General features: G+C 40.8%; 1 protein-coding gene across 1 annotated transcript in view; it reads left to right on the forward strand.

Annotated features, from left to right (window-relative positions):
• PATJ (PATJ crumbs cell polarity complex component) overlaps window positions 1–21904 on the forward strand; it is a 168411-nt gene that overhangs the window by 5106 nt on the left and 141401 nt on the right. The window contains exons 5-8 of the mRNA XM_083359895.1: window positions 11956–12138; window positions 13182–13321; window positions 14884–15079; window positions 18467–18595. Of these exons, the coding sequence (XP_083216021.1) occupies window positions 11956–12138; window positions 13182–13321; window positions 14884–15079; window positions 18467–18595 (648 nt within the window). The remainder of the gene's footprint in view (window positions 1–11955; window positions 12139–13181; window positions 13322–14883; window positions 15080–18466; window positions 18596–21904) is intronic.

Raw genomic sequence — 21904 nt, forward strand, 5'->3', positions numbered from 1 at the left:
TGTTAAAACTCCACATCCAGCATAATTGTTGACCTTTTAGAAGAGTGTACCGCTCATGACAAATTTTATGTGGCAAATCAGGGAAGAGTGATACTTGTACAAATAGTCCTTAACTTATGACTGGTTAGTTCAAAGTTAAGACAGGTTTGGAAAGGTTTTTTTTAGCCCATAAAGCACTTCTAGCTGTCATAAAATGTTGTGCCCCCCCCTTCAGTTCTGTGATTATGATCTGGGTACTTGTTCCCACTTGCAACTGATTGCCAAGTACCCCATGATCATGTGATCACATTTGTAATCTTTACTGCCAAAGTCAATTGGGAAGCCAGCAAGGAAGATTGCAAACTGCTCTTGTTTGCTGAGAGGACTCCCTCTCATCTCTGGGGCCTGGCTGATGGTGTGGCCTACCGAGAGGAGCTACCAAGGGGAACAGAAATGGAACTCAGATCCAGAAAATCCAAACTCCTTTGAGACAGTCCATCAAAACAGTTTCCTTCCATGCATGTTCCACTCAAGAATCTGGGAAATTACTTAATGACCACAACTGGGATTGCAGTCATTGAACAAAGCAGTCACATTATCTCACTTAACAACTGCTTTGCTCAGTCACTAAGATTTTGGTCCCAATAGTAGTCATAAGTCAAAGATTACCTACATTACTTTTGTGTGAAAATGCGTTGCAGACCTAAACACTTTTGATGGTTAAAAATAAGAATATTATTTTTTTAAAAAGCACTAAGAATTAGATCAGGGTTTATTTATTATATTTATATCCTGATTTTCTCAGAAGGATCTTACATGATTTGCCTCCTCAATCACATTGGTATAAACATTGCTGTGGAATAAGGCTTGGTTTAAGATAAGGAACAGCCAAAAATCAAATAAAAAAATGTATAAATGGTCCAAGACCAAAAATAATGAAAAACCAGCATGTAATACAATAATTATCAAAGAAAAAAAATGTAAATTACAGGAAAATTCTAATGCAATAAGGAGGTAATAGTTAATAGCACAAAGGAGGAACCAGAAGGCTTTTAACAGCTGCAGTTATTGATAAGAATTTTGCAATCTTATTAGAGGCTTATGAAAAATAATCAGCCAGGAGAAGAATAACAGCCTTCTGGCCACATTGGCAATTAGTGAAATATGAAACTTGATCACCATTGGGTGTGCAATGGACATTTTAATAGCAATTGTGAGACAGATTCTACCTCCAAGTTTGAATAAAAACAAGTTGGCTTTCATATAAGAATCTTATATTTCTTTTATTGCCCTAATAGTAGCACCCCAATTTGGGGCAAAGTAATAATAATAACAACAACAACAGCAACAGACAAATGGCTGTCCAGTCTCTTCTTAAAAACTTACAGTGTTGGAACATTCACCGCTTCTGGAGGCAGGTTGTTCCACTGGTTAATTGTTCTAACTGTCAGGAAGTTTCTCCTTAGTTCAGGTTGCTTCTCTCCTTGATTAGTTTCCATCTGTTGCTTCTGGTCCTGCCTTCAGGTGCTTTGGAGAAGAGCTTGACTCCCTCTTCTTTGTGGCAACCCCTGAGATATTGGAATACTGCTATCATGTCACCCCTAGTACTTCTTTTCACTAAACTAGCAGCCGTTCCTTATATGTTTTAGCCTCCAGTGCCCTAATCATCTTTGTTGCTCTTCTTTGTACTCTTTCTAGAGTCTCAACATCTTTTTTACATCGCGGTGACCAAAACTGGATGCAGTATTCTAAGTGTGGCCTTACCAAGGCATTGTAAAGTGGTATTAATACTTCATGTGATCTTAATTCTGTCCCTCTGTTAATGCAGCCTAGTACTGTGTTGACTTTTTTGACAGCTGCAGCACACTGCTGGCTCATATTTAAGTGACTGTCCACTAGGACTCCAAGATCTCTCTCACAGTTACTACTACTGAGCAAGGAACTATACCTGTATTATTTGGTTTTTCTTGCCTAAATGTAGAAGCTTATTTTTTTCACCATTGAATTTCATTTTGTTAGATAGCGCCAATGTTCAAGTCTGTCCAGATCCTCCTGTATCTATTCTTAAGCATAACTTCTGGAGTGTTGGCTATTCCTGCCAGCTTGGTGTCGTCTGCAAATTTGATGAGTTCCCCATCTATCCCCTTGTCCAAATCATTGATGAAGATGTTGAAGAGCACTGGGCCCTAGAACAGAACCCTGAGGCACCCCACTACACACTTCCCTCCATGTAGATGCAGTTCCATTGAGGACCACACGCTGAGTACGGCCAGTCAGCCAGCTACGAATCCATCTGGTGGTGATGCTATCTAACCCACATTTTTCTATCTTATCAAGTAGTAGGTTGTGATCTACTTTATCAAATGCCTTACTGAAGTCCAAGTAAATTATATCCACAGAATTCCTCTGGTCCACTAATTTTGTCACTTGGTCAAAGAATGCAGTAAGATTTGTCTGGCACGACCCATGTTGGGTTTTAGTAATGACTTTGTTTGCCTCTAGGTGTTCGCTGATTCATTGTTTGATTATCTTTTCCAGAATAGTCTCCCATTATATATAAAATCTTACAGTATTATCTATAGCAGCTGCCAGTGTAATTTTGGAGATATATTTATCTGGATCATCTCCAGTCTTCACCTAACATTCCCTAAAGCATTACATCACTTTAGTTAATAACTATCATAAAGACTGTATTCTTGTCTCAACAGTCTACAATAGAGTCTGGTTTTGTGACTTCTGTGGAAACTCCTATGCTAAAATGTGTTTAAGCTGTATTTTATTTGATTCAGAATTACAAGACACTTTTTATTTATATGGGCTTATATTCCAACCTGGTAAGAAAGCTTTAGGGAGTAACATGTTATTAAAACATATATGGTTGCAGTTTAGTTCCTTTTACAGTATCATTAACCCCTGGTGCACACCATTTCTTTAAAAACTTATAAATCATTATAGTGCCATTTTTCTTGTCAGTTTTTAAAAGCAAAGTGCCTAAATCTTGGAGCCAGAAATGTCTCTGATATAAAATCTAGAAAAGAAATGCTACCCAAAGTATACATGATGTTTCAGATATTCTGTTAGCTCTACCTCTTTTTTAAACCTTTGAGTTAGTCTTGATTCTTGGTGACCATATAGACGAGTCCATGCAGTTTTGTTGACAACATTTTCAGAAGCCATCTTCCTGTGGCTGAGAGAAAGTCACCCAAAGGAATCAAAGTGGTTTCTGTGCTTAAAGCAGGATTAGAGTTTATGGTCTTCCAGCTTCTAATCCAAAGGCCTCTGGTTCCAAAATGTGTGATATGTGTGGACAGGAGCAGAATGAAGAGGCACTGAAGATTTGCTCTTGAACATTAAAAGAAGTTTTGTGTATTGTTGTGATTTTTTCTGTCTTTGAAAATGAAGATGCAAATCACTGTGATCAGTGATTTTTTCCTTCTGAGAAAATACGAAGGTAATTCGGAAATAAACTTACATTCGGTTATCAGTGACAGACACTCGCAGGTACAGAACTTTTATTATACCCATTAGCAGTGCTTTTTTTCTAAAAAAAAGTGCTGGAACTCAGAGATGCTGTCACTGGGAGCGATGCTGGTGTCTTGCTCCGACGTTGCCGCCCGTCCTTTGCACCCCTGCCCCTGCGGCTCAGAGCCACATGCTGCGGGGATTCCCCTCACCACAGCCGCCGTGGGGATTCCCCTCCCTGCAGTTGCCACTCCGCGGCCTGTGCTGAGCCTCCACCTGGAGCTGCTCCAAAACCCGACCCAGAGCTGTATTCCTCATGGCAGTGGTCTACGGCGCCAAACAGCTGATGGCCTCCAGCACTGGCACTCATTCACTTACTGCCCGTCACTTCCAAATGCAGTAAGTGAGTTGTTGTGTCTGTAGATTTATTAAAAGGGGCCTTTCTGGAAGCGGGAAGCTCTGAGTGCAATTATTGGCTGATGCAATTTAGGCGGGAGTTTCCGGGCTGGGGATTGGCCACTGTTTGAATGTAGCTGACTATATAAGGGGGAGTTAAACGGTTAATTGCCAGTTGACTTATGCTTGTGTTAATAAACGTTCTTGCATTAAACCTCACGGTGTGATCGTCTATTCGAACCTAACAATTGGCGACGAAGGTGGGATAGACGACAGATCGGTGAAGGAATGGCGGAATCAGCTGTGCGCGAGGCGGAAAAATTCGAACGCAGTCAACCGAAGTACAACACTGCCAAAATAAAAATTCACAATGGCACAAGTCGGCTCATTGAAAGAGTTTGACCCGCGATTTCCAGAAGACTGGGAAGAATATGTAGGCCAGGTTGAAGGGTTCCTGTTAGTAAACGGCATTACGGACGACAGAAAGAAAGCCGCGGCTCTTCTGACCATTAGTGGGACGCCTGTGTATCGGATTGCCGTCGGCCTGTGCCAACCGCTGCCGGTCTCCAGCGTCTCATATGCAGACTTGTTGGCAAAATTGAAGGTACACTTCACGCCAAAAAGGTCCGAATTATTTTGGAGACGGATTTTTGAAAGAAGGAATCAAAGACCTGGCGAATCGATTACACAATTCGTGGCAGCGGTTAGAGAGGCGGCTTTGAGGTGCAAATATGACAACCTCGAGATCCGGATCCGAGATTGAGTGGTGCTCGGCTTGCAGGACGAGAATCTACAAAATCGAATCATCGCTAAGCCCACGGGAGATCTGCAGGAAGTCCTCGATGAGTTATGAACGTATGAATCAACTGGAACGTGAGACCCCCCCCTGAAACAGCATGGGCTCTGCAGCCGAAATCAACCTAGAAAGCCATGTGGACAGCGGGGAGGTGGACCAGCAATGGGAGGCCGACATAGCTGAGATCTCCAGACGATTTGGCAAGATGGCAGCCAGACCACCGCGGACCGAAGCTCCTGACCAGGCCCGAAGACAACAACCTCAAGCAGCGCAAAGAGTACCATGAGACAGCCTGCCCAGATCTAGAGACCAGGACACCAGATGTGGTAGCTGTGGGGGCAACCACCCCAGATCAACATGCAGATTCCGCACAGCAAAATGCAGATCGTGTGGGAAGACCGGCCACATCAAGGCCATTTGCCGCAACCGGACGCGAGACAACCGAATCCATGAATTGGACGTCTGGGCCGAAGGTAAGGTAACCCCCCGGGAGCATGGCATAGAGACCCCTAGACCTAGGGCACAACAATCCAACCGCGGGGAGGGGGCGAGAGTCAACCACATAAGACAACAAAAAATAAATCACATACTGAGGCCTAAATTAAAAATCGTAGTCCAGTTGCAAGGAATACCCTGCAAAATGGAGGTAGACTCAGGGGCCTCAGTATCAATAATTTCATGCGAAACCCTGAAGTACATTGAACGGGAAAGTGGTCACAAAATTCCGCTTAAACCGACAGGAATCCAGCTAGCCGATTTCCAAAAATCCCCCATAATCATTAAGGGAAAAATCTCCATTAGGGTTAGTTATAAGGGGTTCAATGGATCATTGGACCTGTTATTAACTGAGGGCCAAAGGACTAGTTTAGTAGGCCTTAATTGGTTCCCTGCTTTAGGAATTTGGGTAGGGGGAAAAAATACAATTCAAAGTAAGACCCTCAAATCTGTTTGCGATGAATTCGCAGACGTATTTGATGGATCTTTAGGCAAATATAAAGGCCCCCCCATTAATTTTAATTTGGACCCTGCTGTAAAGCCGATTAGATTAAAGGCCCGGAGGGTGCCTTTTGCCCTCAAACAAAAAATCGAGGCCGAGCTTGATAAGCTTGTAGGCCAAGGCGTACTTGAACCGGTCGAGGGAGGCCTGTGGGAGACACCAATCGTCACACCCCTTAAACCTAATGGGGATGTGAGGATTTGTGCCAATTATAAGGCCACTCTAAATTTAGGAATGAAAAAACACGCTTACCCGGTCCCAACGGTAAAGCAGGTCCTCACGACGATCCAGGACGGCGCCATCTTTGCCAAGCTCGACTTGGCGCAGGCGTACTTACAGCTTACCGTGTCTAAGGAAGCCGCCGAGGCCCAAACGATTGTAACCCACAAGGGGGCGTTTCGAGTTCACAGGCTTCAATTTGGAATTGCAGCAGCTCCAGGCATCTTTCAAGAGGTGATGGAGAGGACCTTAAAGGGCATACCTGGTGTATGCCCTTACTTTGATGATGTCCTGATTGCTGGAAAAACTGAAGAAATTTTAGCTGACCGGCTGGAACAGGTACTGGGGAAATTTAGAGCTGCAGGACTTAAATTAAAAAGGGAAAAATGTTTTATAGGAGTTAAATCAACAGAATTTTTAGGGTTTAGAATTGATGAGAAGGGCATTCACCCAACAACTGAAAAAATTAAAGCAATTAAATTGGCACCTGAACCAAAGAATAAGGCTGAATTACAAGCCTTTTTAGGATTAGTCAATTTTTATCATACATTTTTACCACATAAGGCTGCCATAGCTGAACCATTACATAGACTCTTAGAAAAGAAAAACCCTTGGCAATGGCAGGAAAAACATAGAATCAGTTTTCAAACGTTGAAGGACATTTTGTCTAGCCATTCCACTGTTACACACTTTATTGAAAATAAACCAATTTATTTAGCGTGTGATGCTTCACCCTATGGTGTGGGTGCTGTCATTAGCCACATGGATGACAAGGGTCAACAAAAGCCAATTGCTTATTATTCAAGAACACTTATAAAAGCCGAAAGAAATTATGCCCAAATTGACAGGGAAGCTTTAGCAATAGTGGCAGGTGTAAAAAAGTTCCATGATTACCTTTATGGTAGGAACTTTACCATTTACACTGACCACAAACCCTTATTGGGATTATTCACCACGGATAAGCAGACACCTCAGATCATGTCCCCTAGGATGCTTAGGTGGTCCATATTCCTCTCAGCATACTCGTTCTCCCTAAAACATAGACCGGGCAAGGAAATGGGCCATGCAGATGCCTTAAGCAGGTTGCCTCTAACTGACACTGAGAGGGATCCTGCTCCAGTGGGCCATATTCTATCATTACATGAAATACCTGAGTGCCCATTAACTGCAAAGGACATTGCCATAGCCACTAAAAAAGACCTAACACTTAACAGAATTTCAGCATGGGTTCAGGGGGGATGGCCCAATAAGAATCCAGACCCTAACTTCACACCTTATTTTAGGAGAAAAGATGAATTATCATCTCATTTGGGATGTTTGTTGTGGGGCAGCCGAGTGGTGATTCCTGAGATTCATAGGAAGTCAGTATTAGCTGAATTACATGATGGTCACCCAGGAATAGTACGCATGAAGGCTCTAGCTAGAAGCCATTTGTGGTGGCCTGGGTTAGACACTGCAATTGAAGAGTGCGTAGCTGGTTGTTACCTATGTCAACGATCTAGGCCGGAACAGGCTCACATTACTACACACAAATGGGAGGCGGCTAGGAATCCATGGTCACGTATCCATATTGATTTCGCAGGCCCATTTCAAGGCCTAACATTCCTAGTTGTGGTAGACAGCTTTTCCCGGTGGTTGGAGGTTGTGCCTGTTAAAACCATGTCATCAGCTAAAACAATTCAGGTATTAAGGGGCCTCTTTGCCACCCATGGGTTACCTGACGTGATTGTCTCTGACAATGGGCCCCAATTCACCTCTGCTGAATTTCAGGATTTCCTCAAGGCCAATTGGATTAGGCACACGACTTCGGCACCCTTTCACCCGTCCACCAATGGCTTGGCTGAACGCAACGTCCGAACAACAAAAGATGCTCTGAAACGCATCATCCGCGGCAACTGGCAACAGAGATTGGCACAATTCCTTCTGTCACAGCATACCACACCCTGCACAGCCACAGGGAAGAGCCCAGCTAAGATGAGGTGGGGAAGAAGATTAACAACAAAGCTGGACAGACTTCACCCTGACAGACTACCCACAGAAGCTGAGGCGGCAATACCAACCCGGTCTCTCAACATTGGTGACTTAGTGTGGGCCAGGAACTATGGTCCGGGAGACAAATGGGTACCGGGAGTGGTCATTGATGTCACGGGGCCATTGTCTTATTCTATTGAGGGGGAAGGGAATAGAGTAATTAAGAGACATATTGACCAATTACGGAAAAGGGCCCCAGAAAGTGATACTGTAAAAAATGATGTGGGCCAATACACACAGGCTCAAGATGTCATACTCAATCCCGACCACCTGAGCTCAACAATTACCAGGGACGGTGAGGGTGGAGTTGAAACACAAACCAGGCTACCTAACGCAGTGCCGCAGCTGGGCAATGATGACTGGGAGTTGATTCCAATGGGTAGCTCAAGTGCATCTCATAGAGGTCCAGAACAACAACAAACTCAACAACAACAGAATACTAACATTGTGTCTTCAGAGCCCTTGGCCCAAACATCTGGGACAAGTGCCAATAGCCAGACAGCAAATGAGACGGTTGCCAACAAGAGTAATAGATACCCTACCAGGGTTCACAAGCCACCATCATATCTGAGAGACTATGTTAATAAATAACATTAGTGGGGGGGAAGGGGTGTTGTGTCTGTAGATTTATTAAAAGAGGCCTTTCTGGAAGCGGGAAGCTCTGAGTGCAATTATTGGCTGATGCAATTTAGGCAGGAGTTTCCGGGCTGGGGATTGGCCACTGTTTGAATGTAGCTGACTATATAAGGGGGAGTTAAACGGTTAATTGCCAGTTGACTTATGCTTGTGTTAATAAACGTTCTTGCATTAAACCTCACGGTGTGATCGTCTATTCGAACCTAACATGAGTGAGCGAGTAAGTGACGTTTGGAAGCGTTTGGAACTGATGGGGCAGTAAGTGAGTGAGTGAATGAGCAAATGGCGTTTGGAAGCGTCGGGGCAGTAAGTGAGTGTGTGAATGAGCAAATGGCGTTTGGAAGCGATGGGGCAGTAAGTGAGTGAGTGAACAAGCAAATGGCATTTGGAAGCGACGGGGCAGTAAGTGAGCGAGCGAGCGAGCAATAGCCCTTTGAAAGAGATGGAGTGAGTGGGGGAGAGACTGAACGAGGTGCCTTTGAAAGAGACGGAGGAGTGAGTGAGAGCGACTGGAGGCTTTTGTGAGCAAAGTGTGAGTGAGTGGGGGGGCTTTTGCGAGCGAAGGGTGAGAGAAAAAGGGAAAAGTGAGGGGGAGAAGGGAAAAAGAAAAGGCACTGACTTCTGACTTCCTCTGTTGCAGGAGTAGAAGGAAGCATTAACATTGAACCTCAACTTTTTGCTTTTCTATAATAGAAACTAGCCATTTCTATAACGATAAATGAATCTAACCAATCAAACCAAAATACCCCCCCTTTTTTTAGTCAAGTTTTTGACACCTTGTTAAGCACTGGTGGTGCTTGAATATTGTCATGTCCTAAAAGTGGTACAATTTCTGAAAAGGTTGAAAAGCCCTGGTGTAAATGCAGCCTACATTGTATATTGCCATCCTATTTGCAAATAATATCTTACTTACCTAGTTGAGATGGTGTAGTTGGGCAGCAGGGAGGGGTGCAAAGTTCCTTCCTTCGCTGCAGACAACTTGCCTGTGCAACGTTTGCCGGCCGGGTCTTTTGGCATGCTCAGCATCAATTCCTATTGGCTTTCAAAAGCCAATAGGCCAGGCGTAGGCAACCTTGGCTCTTTTATGACTCGTGGACCTCAACTCCCAGAAGATGTTACATAACATAACATCAACTGGAAGATGTTAAACTGACCTTCTGTTTCTTTCCTTCCCAAAAATTGTGTTAATGAGTCCTCTTTAAGCTCTGCTGATCAGCTTGTCCTGGATTGTTTTGCTGCAAAACAGAATGGTTTGCAAGTTACAGTTGAGGCAGCCCATCTCATTTTAGATATATCACATATAATTGAAGATTGTAATTAGTTGTGTGTGCACGTTCAGCAAGTGTGATGTATTTGTGCTGGCATTTCTAGGCCTCTTTCCAACCACAAACATTGGAATTCTCAAGGCCATGTTTGGTATTTCCCAGCAATCTGTTACTGGAAGGAAAAAGCAATCCCTGCTGCATTACTGATCCCAAAGAAGCATTTGCATGTATGCAGGTATCCTTAGGGTGCCATAGTTATGGATGAGAAATATTGGTTGCAAAGTTAGCATTTCTGGATGTAATACAGATATTTTGGACTTATTTTTGTTTCTTTGCATGCTTGATATTTTTAAAAAGGCATATGCTACTGACTACGCTTATGCACATATGTAACTTCTTTTGCTAGGATACATGACCACTGCTTATCCAGAATGTGAAAAGTGAAAGATTGTGACTAAACAGAATTTTAATGTACAGATAATACCACCAGAAATTATTTTGGAATAATTCCAAGCTCAGCTTGGAAACCTCTCCCTTTCCCCTCAGCATGGCTGGCTCAGGATTTCTGGGAGTTAAAGTCCATGAGTCATAAAAAAAGAGCCAAGATTGTCTACCCCTGGTAATAAGCTTTTGAAAGCCAGTAGAGGGAACTTTTTTTTTTGCAAAAAAAAAAAAGGTGCCGGAACGCCGTTCTGAGCGTTTTATGAGAAAAAAAGCCCTGCCCATTAGAAAATTACAACATTGCATTACTTTTTGACATAATCGCCATTCAGATTAAGGCACTTGTCATAATATCTTACAAGGTTTGAAATTACTTAGTAGTAGTCACTCAGCACCAAATCTGGGCTATAAGGGGGGGGGGTGATCAAAAACAACCAAACAGAACTGCTTCAAAAGTTCTTGGGTGCGTCTAGTGCTGTGCGGGTGAGCATTATGGTGAACCAACACCACGCCGGAAGTGATGCCATAGAAAATCCCACAAAATCTGAAGATGCCAAAGGAGTACTGCTAGTGAAGTTCATGGAGCATGGTCTGATCATCAGTTCAGAAGTCTACTTTGAAATGTTACAAAAACTCAGACGAGCCATCCATAACAAGTGTCGGGACATGCTGACTTCCAGTGTGGTGTTGTTTCACAATAATGCTTGCCCACACACTGCTAGATGCACCCAAGAACTTTTGAAGCAGTTCCGTTGGGTTGGTTTTGATCACCCCATCCATAGCCCAGATTTGGCACCGAACAGCTACTACTAAGGAATTTCAAATCTTGTAAGACGTTATGACAAATGCCTCAATTTGAATGGTGATTATGTCAATGAAATGTTGTAGTTTTCTAATATGTACAATAAAAGTTCTATATCTGCGAGTGTCTGTCATTGATAACCAAAGACGTTTATTTCTGAATTGGCCTTGTATATAAGATCAATCTCAATGCAAGTAGTCCTCGACTTACAAGAGTTCATTTAATGACCATTCAAAGTTATAATGTCACTGAAAAAAGTGACATGACCGTTTTTCACACTTATGTCAGTTGCAGCATCCCCATGGTCATGTGATCAAAATTCAGACACTTAGCAACTGACTCATATTGGTTGCGGTGTCCCGAGATAATAGGATCACCTTTTATGACCTTCTGTAAAATGGGGCAAAACTCATTTAACATTTAACAAATATCTTGCTTAGCAACAGAAATTTTGGGCTCAGCTGTGGTCAAGGACTACCTTGTATTATCTGTTACTTTTTTACAATTGGATTGGCTGGATTATATAATTATATAATTCAAAAAACAAACAACCAACCCAATCCTGAGAAGTTTATTCTTTCTGGAGTTTAAAAGTTCTTTTGTGTAAGAAAAAAAGAGAACATGAAATCATAATAAGAATGAATCAATTAAGTGCCAGCTTATGTTAACAATTCAGGATAATTATTTTTTTTCTACCTTGATTTTAGTTGCAAAAGAATTCTCTTTGAGGGGGTTTCATACTCTTGAGGTTACTAAGAAGGTGAATATTGACATGTTCAGTTGCTCCTTGATTCAGTAATATTCCAGAAAGAAAAGTTGTTTTTCCATCTTACTTAAGCAGTACTGTATGCTCACTAGTGCTATTATTTTGTATTAATTATTAAGTACAGTATTTAGAATTTCTGGTAATGTCTTGTCTTGTTCTTCACAGCTTAGGTATATGCCTCCAGATCGTTCAGTGGATTTTGATTTTACTAGGCGAGGGTTGCTGGTATTTGATGCTGACCCACATCCTGTTGTTAATGGGAGCATCCAGAACGAGAAGCAAATGGCTCCACTAATTTCCAGATTTGAAATGGATGATTTTAATTTGACAATCCAAAAAATGGCAGAGGTAAAAATGCAGTGGTATATTGTATAAAAGTTTCCTTTTTATTCCAAACTGTATGGCTATTAAAGTCAGTTTCTGAATTAATTTTTTTGAACATAGTCTCCTTGCCTCCTTAGCATATACGCACAGCTTACAGCCCCTTGCAAGTGTAAGGTGCCACCAAGCTGGGTGCCTCTTACCAAAAATAGTATTTTGATACTGATTAAAGTTACTTACACTGTATGGTAATTGTAACTCCAGTTTGAAACAAGTGGATGTAATTCGGACTCCTTGCTTTGTGACCCATGATCCTTGCTTAACAACGGCACTGGAGATTGACGGGATTGCCATTGCTAAGCGATGCAATCCCATAATGTTACACTTAAGCATTGCTTAACAATGGAACCTCTTGTCCAAGTTACCATCACTAAATGAGGACCTGCATACATACATACACACATTATATTTTAAAATGGCTTTATAACAAATGGAATGGATGTGGGATAGTCTAGGAAGAGAGGCTTCTCTGCCACTGCCCCCACTTTGGGGAACAGCCTGCCCCCAAAGGTGAAGAAACCCCCCAAACGCTTGACCTTTTGTAAGTGGGTCAAATGTTGGCTCTGCAGCTTTGTATGGGGGGCAGAGAGGATCTCACCACTATGGGGCTGATAATTCCTTCAGAGCCCCCCCCCAGCATGTAGTAATTCAATGCTTAATGGCCATTTTAGGACTTCCCTCTCCTTTTGATGTTTAATTGTTAAAATTTTGAATTTTTAACCCTAATTTTTAATTTATAATGTTTATTTACATACGTTGTTTTATTTAACAGTTATATTTTATTGAACACATTCCAGAGCACCTCTTTGAGGGAGATGTTAGGTTTAGAAATATGAAATATAAATAAATGTAAATAAATGATTGATGTTTTGACCAGGGAGAAAGTGGGACTATGCTTTTTAGGTTCTGCAGGTTTGGGAGATTTTCACATGGGTTATTTTATCGATAGAAAATAACAATTTGCAATTGTAAAAATATTGTATTTATAACATTACTTTTCTCCTTCACAGGGCAGGCAAATTGAGTATATAGATATAGAGAAACCATTTAACGGGGGGCTTGGATTTAGTGTGATTGCTCTTAAAAACCAAAACTTTGGGGAAGTTGGCATCTTTGTGAAAGAAGTACAGCCAGGAAGCATAGCAGCCAGGTAAGAAATTTAGCAACACTTCTTGAGATACTCTGAGATGTCCTGTTGAAATTTTCTGGATTTTATAGTTTCCCTGCCCAGATGATAATAGGATCAGATTAGAAGAATGCACCTCATGTCAGTTTTGTAATGATAAATAGGATAGTGGTGGTACAGATAGTAAAGAATTTCAATACAGGAAGTCCTCAACTTATAACCACAATTGAACCCAAAATTCCCAGTGTTAAGCAAGACAGTGGTTAAGTGGCTTTTGCCCAATTTTACAACCTTTCTTGCCACAGTTGTTAAGTAAACCACTGCAGTTTTTAACTTGATAACAGAGTTGTTAAATGGATCTGGCTTCTCCATTGACTTTGCTTATCAGAGGTTTACAAAAGGTGACCATGCGACCCCAGCACACTACAGCTGTCATGGATATGAGTGAGTTGCCAAGCGTCTGAATTTTGATCACATCACCATGGGGATGTTGCAGTGGTCCTAAGTGTGAAAAATGGTCATAAACCACTTTTTTCAGTGCCATTACTTTGATCACTAAATGAATGGTTTAAGTTGATGACAACCTGTGGTTCCATTGTGATGAGTACACAGTATTGTTCTCTGTTCAGAATACATTGTCTCCCTCAAGGGGCTGATGCAACTTAATTGTTTCTTGACATCTTCTGGGGGTTATTTTATCGTGTTTTGAAGTTCTGACATCGTCTTTGATGCCTTAAATCTCTTTCTTCTTTCGCCCTCTCTTGTTGAATAGTCCCAATCATGCTTCTTGGTTTTTAATGAAACACGGCATGATAAAGAAGTAAAACAAATCACGAATCTTTCTTGATGATGGACAACAGGCCATTTGAAAACATAATCATTGTTGGTGATACAGAGATTATAGTCTTCCTAAATAGAACTGAGTTATTTGATAAATGAGTGGTTTATTAACACAGAATTTAATTTCTGAAAGAAAAACATGTCTTTGTTTATAGTAGTTACACAACCTGATATTTCTTAGATAAACTTGGTTATAAATGTAGGTAATCTGAATGTTATAGTTGATACATATGCAATTGGTGCAGCACAATTCACAGTTGTCTATTTGACATACCATTGGTAAAGAGCAAATCACATAATATTTTAGTTGTAATTAAAGATTAAACCAACCAAATCACAACATTGTTTAGTGTGGTGCGCTGATCCAGCCTTTGTCTGGATTTGGAAATTCGGTGGCACTTTACACTTATCATACATACCCAACACTGTAACTCGGTTCATATACCGATATAATAGAATATGCTGTTTGGCTGGTTGGTTGAATAGCTTTGAATTAGCATGTTATGTGAACCCGACCATTGTACTCTATGCTTTATAATTTACCATGCTTTACAAAACCTGTCAATTGTACTTACTCAAAAAAAATAAGTACATAAACTGTGACTTAATGCAATATCACATTTTGCACCTGCATCCAAGCATCTGTTTCATAATACCTGTGAGTTGTGTTGGTTGAACACAATTATGTAACAATTTTATGAAAGATTTCTGCAGCACTTTTAACTATCACTTGCGCTTTATCCTAGGGATCAAAGGTTAAAGGAAAATGATCAGATATTGGCTGTAAATCATACACCGTTGGACCTGAACATTTCTCATCAACAGGCAATCCTATTGCTCCAACAGTCCACAGGCTCTTTACATTTGGTTGTGGCCAGGGGCCCCACCCAGAGCAGCAGTAGGAACACCTCTGCTGTGAGTGAGACTAATGAACCAGAAATGGTAAGATAATTTTTTATAAGAATCAAAATATGATTTTGCAAGAATGTTCATCACGTTTCCAGGGTTTGCATGTTAGACAAATTGCCCCGTATAATTTTACTCCATACAGTTCGTTAGTAGGTCAGTTTTTGGAATTGCCTTATTGTTCTCAACATAGGAGCAGCTTGAAACATACATAATGGAAAAAAATATCTATTTTCAGTCCTGTAATCTAAGATAGCACGGTATTACATTTTTTAGCTCTTAAATTACTTACTTTATATAAGTGTTTTTGTAAATATGCAAGTAGCTGCCAATCTACTGAATTGAAATATAGTTCCTGCTATTACCCTATCATTTTTTCCCCATTTTTAGCATTTTTAAGATTTACATTTGTTCATAATTGTACTAATCATAACCTTTTAAAAAAAGGTTGGTAGATAGAGTGGGAATAATCCAAAACCAACAGGTTTGTGAAACTGGATGTATGGAGATTTTCACATTTGTTAAGAATGGGGTGCCCGTTATTTAAAGAAAGATTTAGTCTAGCCATTTATGAGTGAGCTTTCTATATTTAGTTTATAATCTCCTCTTCCTCCTCCCCTCCTTATCATCATCATCATCATCATTCTCATTAGCATTCGTTTAAATTGTTGGCCACCCAATTCCAGGCATTTCCAGATGATAATCAGGTAATCAGATGTCAACTGTATAAACAATAGGAGGATTTTGTTTCACAGTACTTTATCCCATGAAATACTTATGGCTTGGTTAAAAAAGTAAATCTTACGAGCTTGGTGATTTTCTTGCAACATTTCATTACCAAACTAGGTAATATCATCAGTGCTGATTATGTTACCTACTTTGGTAATGAAACATCTGCAAGAAAACTATCAAGCTTTGAGAGCACCATAAACATGAGCAATTGATTATAGTAATGAAACAGAACTGTGGTTTTTGTCCTTTATAGTACATTATTATATATTACTACTGTCCATTACTCACCAAGTCTTCAGGCTCAGGTGGCTTGATTGCTAGATTATTAAATCTGTAATTGTTGAATTGTTGATGATTTGTTACAAACATAGATATGAAGGAACTATCTTAGCTGAAGGTTCTTTTGTTTCTTTATATAATTACGTTAAACTGCTTAAACTTACTGGTTCATCATAGTGGTTGTTTCTCTGAAGCTAAAAGCATGAAACGTAACCACTTTGTTTCCATAGAGCATCTATATAGAACAAACTAACAAAATAAAGTATTGCCTCCTTTTTTCTTTTCTTTCCATACAATTGTGACTTAAACTTTTCACTTGTTATTAAATCATCCTCATAACCTGGATTTTTTTTCCCCACTTAAGTCACAGGAAGTTTGAACCTATGTCCATAGTTTGCTTTTATTTGACCGCACAAATGTCTTTGCTGATAATGCTACTTATCAAACACAATGCTTGTTTGGATCAACTCACTGCTAGGTTAAAAAACAAATCTTTAAAAAATTAATGTCCTTATATAAAAACTGCAGCCTCAGGAGGTGGAACAGAACAGTATTTTCCCAAGATAGCTGCAGGAGATGGAGCTGCAACAGTGAGGCAGCAAGTTACCAGTATGGCAAAAGAGGAAGGGAAGGGGTAGAGCTAGCGTGGTTGATGCTTCAGATGTTGGATTAGAAATGAAGAGATCCAGGTTCTAGTCTATCGGCAGTCATGGAAGCTCACTTGGTGACTTTGGGCTAGTGACTCTCTCTTAGCCCAACCTAATTCACAGGGTGGCTGTTGTGGGGAAAAGTGGAAAGAAGGATAAATTCCCTGATGAATAGCGCTGCCTGGTAAAACATTGTACTGTCTGCATCAGAAGAACTTACCAAGAAGATTGAACAAATGTTTCCTGAAACTCAGTCCTAGAGAGTGATTTCCCCTAGGTTAAGCATAAGCCTTGCTACCCTACACCACTAAGATTTTATGAGCAGGAGAAGATGGAAACAGAAAATAAAGGAATGAGAAATTCTTCCTCCCAATTTCCTACAAAGCGGTACTTGCTACATTCCATTCCAGCAGCCCAGTCAGTCCTGTCAGTTTGAGTTTTCCTTTGAGATTTGACAAGCAAGGACATAACTGGGTTTTGTCATGCCTGCCAGAATGTTTCACAGAAGAATCTGGCTAGCCATTAGTAGAAATATGGACCCAGAGTAGAGAAAAGTATCTTAGTCAAGATTATATAGCTCATCCTGCTTAGAACCCATTACAAAATCACCTGCAGTTTTCTCACTATATTATCTACAATTTTTTCCTACCTAACCTGCCGCTCCCCCACTAATAAATGTGTGCTATGGGTTTTTTTTTAAACCTCACTCAATTTTAACTCAGCCCCATATGTTAATGTCACTGATATTCAATATATCAAGCAGCTGACCAATCTTTAGTTACCTATCTATTAGGTTGCACTGAACTAAATAATCTTCCTTGATTTGAGATCTAGTATCCTCAAATGCTCAGAACTCAATGTAAAGTTCTTTTCTCATATATACACAGATAGGGAACAAGTCTTAAATAGTTTTTTCCCACCCTACATACGGAAAACAAAATGACACAAATGTCCATTGCATCAGCAGGCATTGTTTTGTTGTGAGATTGTTGTGAAATTCCCCCAGTCACCATGATGGTTTAGGGCCCCAGCTTCCAGTCCATGGACTGGCCACAGAGCATACCAGAAACCAGGCTGTGCAAACCAGGCCACATAAACAAGTGAAGCTCCATCCGTGGATGCAGGCAGCATGTGGAACCATTTCCTTTCCGGTCCACATAAAAACCTCTCTCCATGGAACCAATCCCTGGTGCCCAAAAGGTTTGGGGCCACTGGTTTAGGTTGTTGGGAAATGGATACTGTTTGCTTCATTTCAATGTGTTGTTCTGATTAGGTCCAGGTAATTATTCCAGTGCATTTGTCATACTCATTTGTGAGCATCATCTACGGGCATAGCAATGTATTATTCCATATTTCAGAGACACTAAAAAAATGGTTTGAAGATAGTCTCTCTTCTTGTGTCCTTTACGGTGTTTCAGATATGATTATTGTGTTCAGTGTACTGGTCTAATGTTTTAATTAGAAATGCTTCGGAGGAAATTTATGGTATGATGTAAAAAAACAACACGTTATGGAGTTTTCCTGCATAGTTGTCCGTGTTCTCCATCAATCCACCTTATTATAATTGCATGAGCCACTGGATCTCACATATGCTCCAGATGTTGTAGCCCCAAAGAAGAAGAGATTTTCACAACAGCTGAGTTGCTGTGGAAAATAGCAAGTACTTAAGTTATTGTATGGATTGGAAGTTCTACGGTAAATGTTTTTAGCGTTTTAATTTTTTGAAAGATCATTGTAAAATGACTTTTCTTTTCTATTTTTCTAGGTCAGTTGGGGCCACACTGAGGAAGTTGAACTGATTAATGATGGCTCAGGATTAGGTTTTGGAATTGTAGGAAGAAAATCAAGTGGTGTGGTAGTACGGACTATTGTTCCTGGTGGACTAGCAGACAGGGTAAATTTGTTTATAATTCTCTCTCTCTCTCTCTCTCTCTCTCTCTCTCTCTCTCTCTCTCTCTCTCTCTCTCTCTCTCTTATGTCTCTCTCTCTCTCTCTGTGTGTATGTGTGTGTGTGTATTTGTATGTGAAGGTGTATATTTGTACATAGTTAATACTTGGTTCTGTAATTTCTTTGAGGGAAAGAAGTGTCTTTTAGTGTTTTTTAGCAGACACTAAAGTAGGAAAATATGTTCGACCTCCTTGACCTTGTCTTACCCAGTCTTATTAGACTGTGGAAGCAGTGGAAGCAGAAGTGGAGAAGCATTTCTCAGCCTTGCAGAATTATGGGGAATGAGCTGTGCCCACCTCTTTATCACTAATTGTTACTATGTTAATGTTTAACAGGCAAAACCAGTCGCAACATTGCATGTCGTTGGGGCAAAGGAGGGTAGTAATCAAATTGTCCCAACTTCTCCGTCTCTTTATTGTTACCTGTCATCTCTCCATTGCTGTATCAGCTGAGATAAAGCATTGTAAAATAAGGAGCGGGAATAAAGTCTCCCGCTCCTGTTTGTTAACTTAGCATTGTTTCTATGACATCTGGTATTTTACACAGTATACATATGCAAACATTTGGCAAGGGCCCCAAATTGTTTAAAACAGGGGGTCCCCAACCTATGGTCTGCGGCCCAGTACCAGGCTGTGGCCCGTTGGCCCCCGGGCCACGGGAATAGCTGGCAAGCCCCCCCCCCACTTGTAGTAGCACTGCTGTGCAGGTGCTAGCAGCCCCATTTGCGCATGCACAGGGATGCTAGCATTGCCGCCAGTGTCACGGCGCCAGTGACCCATTTGCGCATGTGTGTGGGCGCCAGTGTGCGGCCACCAGCGGGCACGCCATGGGTGTGTGCTGCCCATTTTCACATGCGCACGTATGCTAGCGCTCATTTCCCTGCTGCTCCCTTTCCTCCTGGGCCGTCAAGCCAGAAAGGTTGGGAGCTCTGTCTTAAAATGATGAAAATAAATTTAAATCATCCAAGCCTAATTGATGGCATGCATAAATGTAGATTAAAAGTAGGTTAAAGAATACTAATTAAATGTCACTGACATCTTATATATATGCCTTGGCTCTTAAGTAAAAAGAGGAATATTAAAAACATGTAGAATTACAATTTGGTAATTTTTATTTATTTTTTTATTTTAATTCCATTTATATCCCGCCCTTCTCTGAAGACTCAGGGCGGCTTACAAGCTTAGCAGTAGCCTTCATTCTATGTATATGCCTGCTTATTAGGGCTTTCACACACACCCCAAGTGGCATTATTACAAAGTCAGCTTAATTGCCCCCAACAATCTGGGTCCTCATTTTACCTACCTCGGAAGGGTGGAAGGCTGAGTCAACCTTGAGCCTGGTGGGATGCGAACCTGCACTAATTGCAGGCAGCTGGTGTTACTTAAGGAGGCATTAGCCCACTGCTCCACCAAGGCGCTTTTTAATGCCATAACGAATAGACTTACAGTGGAACAATGTCACATACAGTGAAAGCCATAAGAGAGTGATATATACAGTATATGAAAAATGCTGAACTTGTCTATAATCTTTTGATTTATATTGCTTCTCCCATCTGGCTTAGCCTTGTGCACAACAATTTGTGCGTGGATCAGGGTATAATCTGATTTGTAACAAACTTGCAGGAAATGCTTCTAAGCAGGTGGTTGGATCAGTTTTAATTGCATACCATAGCTTGATTGTGCCAAGAAGATATAACCAAACTCTGGGATATAGTCTATTGATTGAAATTGTTGATGGCAATTGGTACTTAGCTAGTCTTTTGGAATCTGCTTCAGGAGAAAACGTAATCTTCCTTGCTTTTATATACAGGTAGTCCTTGACTTATGACCACCATTGAGCCCAAAATTTATGTTGCTAAGTGAGACATTTGTTAAGTGAATTTTGCCCCATTTTACAATTTTTCTTGTCACAGTTGTTAAATTAGTAACACAGTTGTTAAGTGAATCTTGTTTCTCCATTGATTTTGCTTTCCAGAAGATTGCAAAAGGGGATCACACAATCCATCATAAATGTGTCAGTTTTCATATATCTGAATATAAATCACGTAACCATGGGGATGCTACTGTGGTCATAATTGTGAAAAATGGTCATAAGTCATTTTTTCAGTGCCATTGTAACTTTGGACAGTCACTAAATGAACTGCTGTAAGTTGAGGACTGCCTGAATTTCTGCTGATATTGAAAGACACTACATCTTATGCAATTGTCAAAATTGCTTTGAACTGGCAGTAACTTATTAAATAGATGTGCTTCCAAAAAGAGATTAGGGAGAATATATTCCAATTCATAGTATCAATGAAAATTGGAGGCTTATACAGAATAGAAATTAAATATGGCTTTTTTCTTTTGCCTTGCAACAACACAGTCTCATTATTTTTCCCCTTTTGCTTCTTCTGGAGAACTTAATTGTTCCAAAGTATTTTTGTATAATATTCTGAATGTCCAGAAAGGTAGACATTGTAATGAAGTTAAACTCTGAACAAAAAAATAGAGGTAACAATGATTGGATGACATTATTGTGAGACAGTTTATTTCCTGAAGAATATGAAGAAACTATGTTAACTGTTACTATGTAACTATGTAACTTCAAGTTACATTAGAGCAGGGGTGTCAAACTCAATTTCATTGAGGGCCACATCAGCATTGCGGTTGCCCTCAAGGGGCCGGGTGGGTATGGCCAGGGTAGGCGTGGCCTACTGGGTGGGCGTGGCTAGAGTGCGTATGGCCTACTGGGTGTGCATGGCCAGCTCTCCATCGTTCGCATCAAGGGTGCCTATGGGGGTCTGGGCAGGAGTGGGACAGATCTGAGGGTCTCTGGCAGAAGGAGGGTCTCTAGGCCAGGGCCAAGGCAGTGGGGGCCATTCCCTCACTGTTTCCAGGATGGCTTCGCGGGCCACATGAAACCACTTCGCGGGCCGGATCCGGCCCCCGGGCCTTGTGTTTGACATGTCTGCATTAGAGGAATTAAAAATAAGGTTTCTCAGTAACAAAAATCCTTGGTTATTGGGTACCTCCAACTTAAAGAAATAACTGTGACAATGTGTGAGTAACTCTTGCAGAATTGTAGAAATTATGTTCAGATACGTGTTATTAATGAACTTATATGCTCACTAGTTTTTTTTCTATTTCTTGTTACTTCTGTATGAATTGAATGTTATATGCTAAAACATGCTGGTAGTTTCAGTAATTTTTAATGATATTTTTAATATTTGACATTATTCTTTCAGTGTAACATCCACTGCGGCACTGTTTTAAT

Source organism: Vipera ursinii (assembly GCF_947247035.1).
Source record: "Vipera ursinii genome assembly, chromosome: 3".
Lineage (NCBI taxonomy): Eukaryota > Metazoa > Chordata > Lepidosauria > Squamata > Viperidae > Vipera > Vipera ursinii.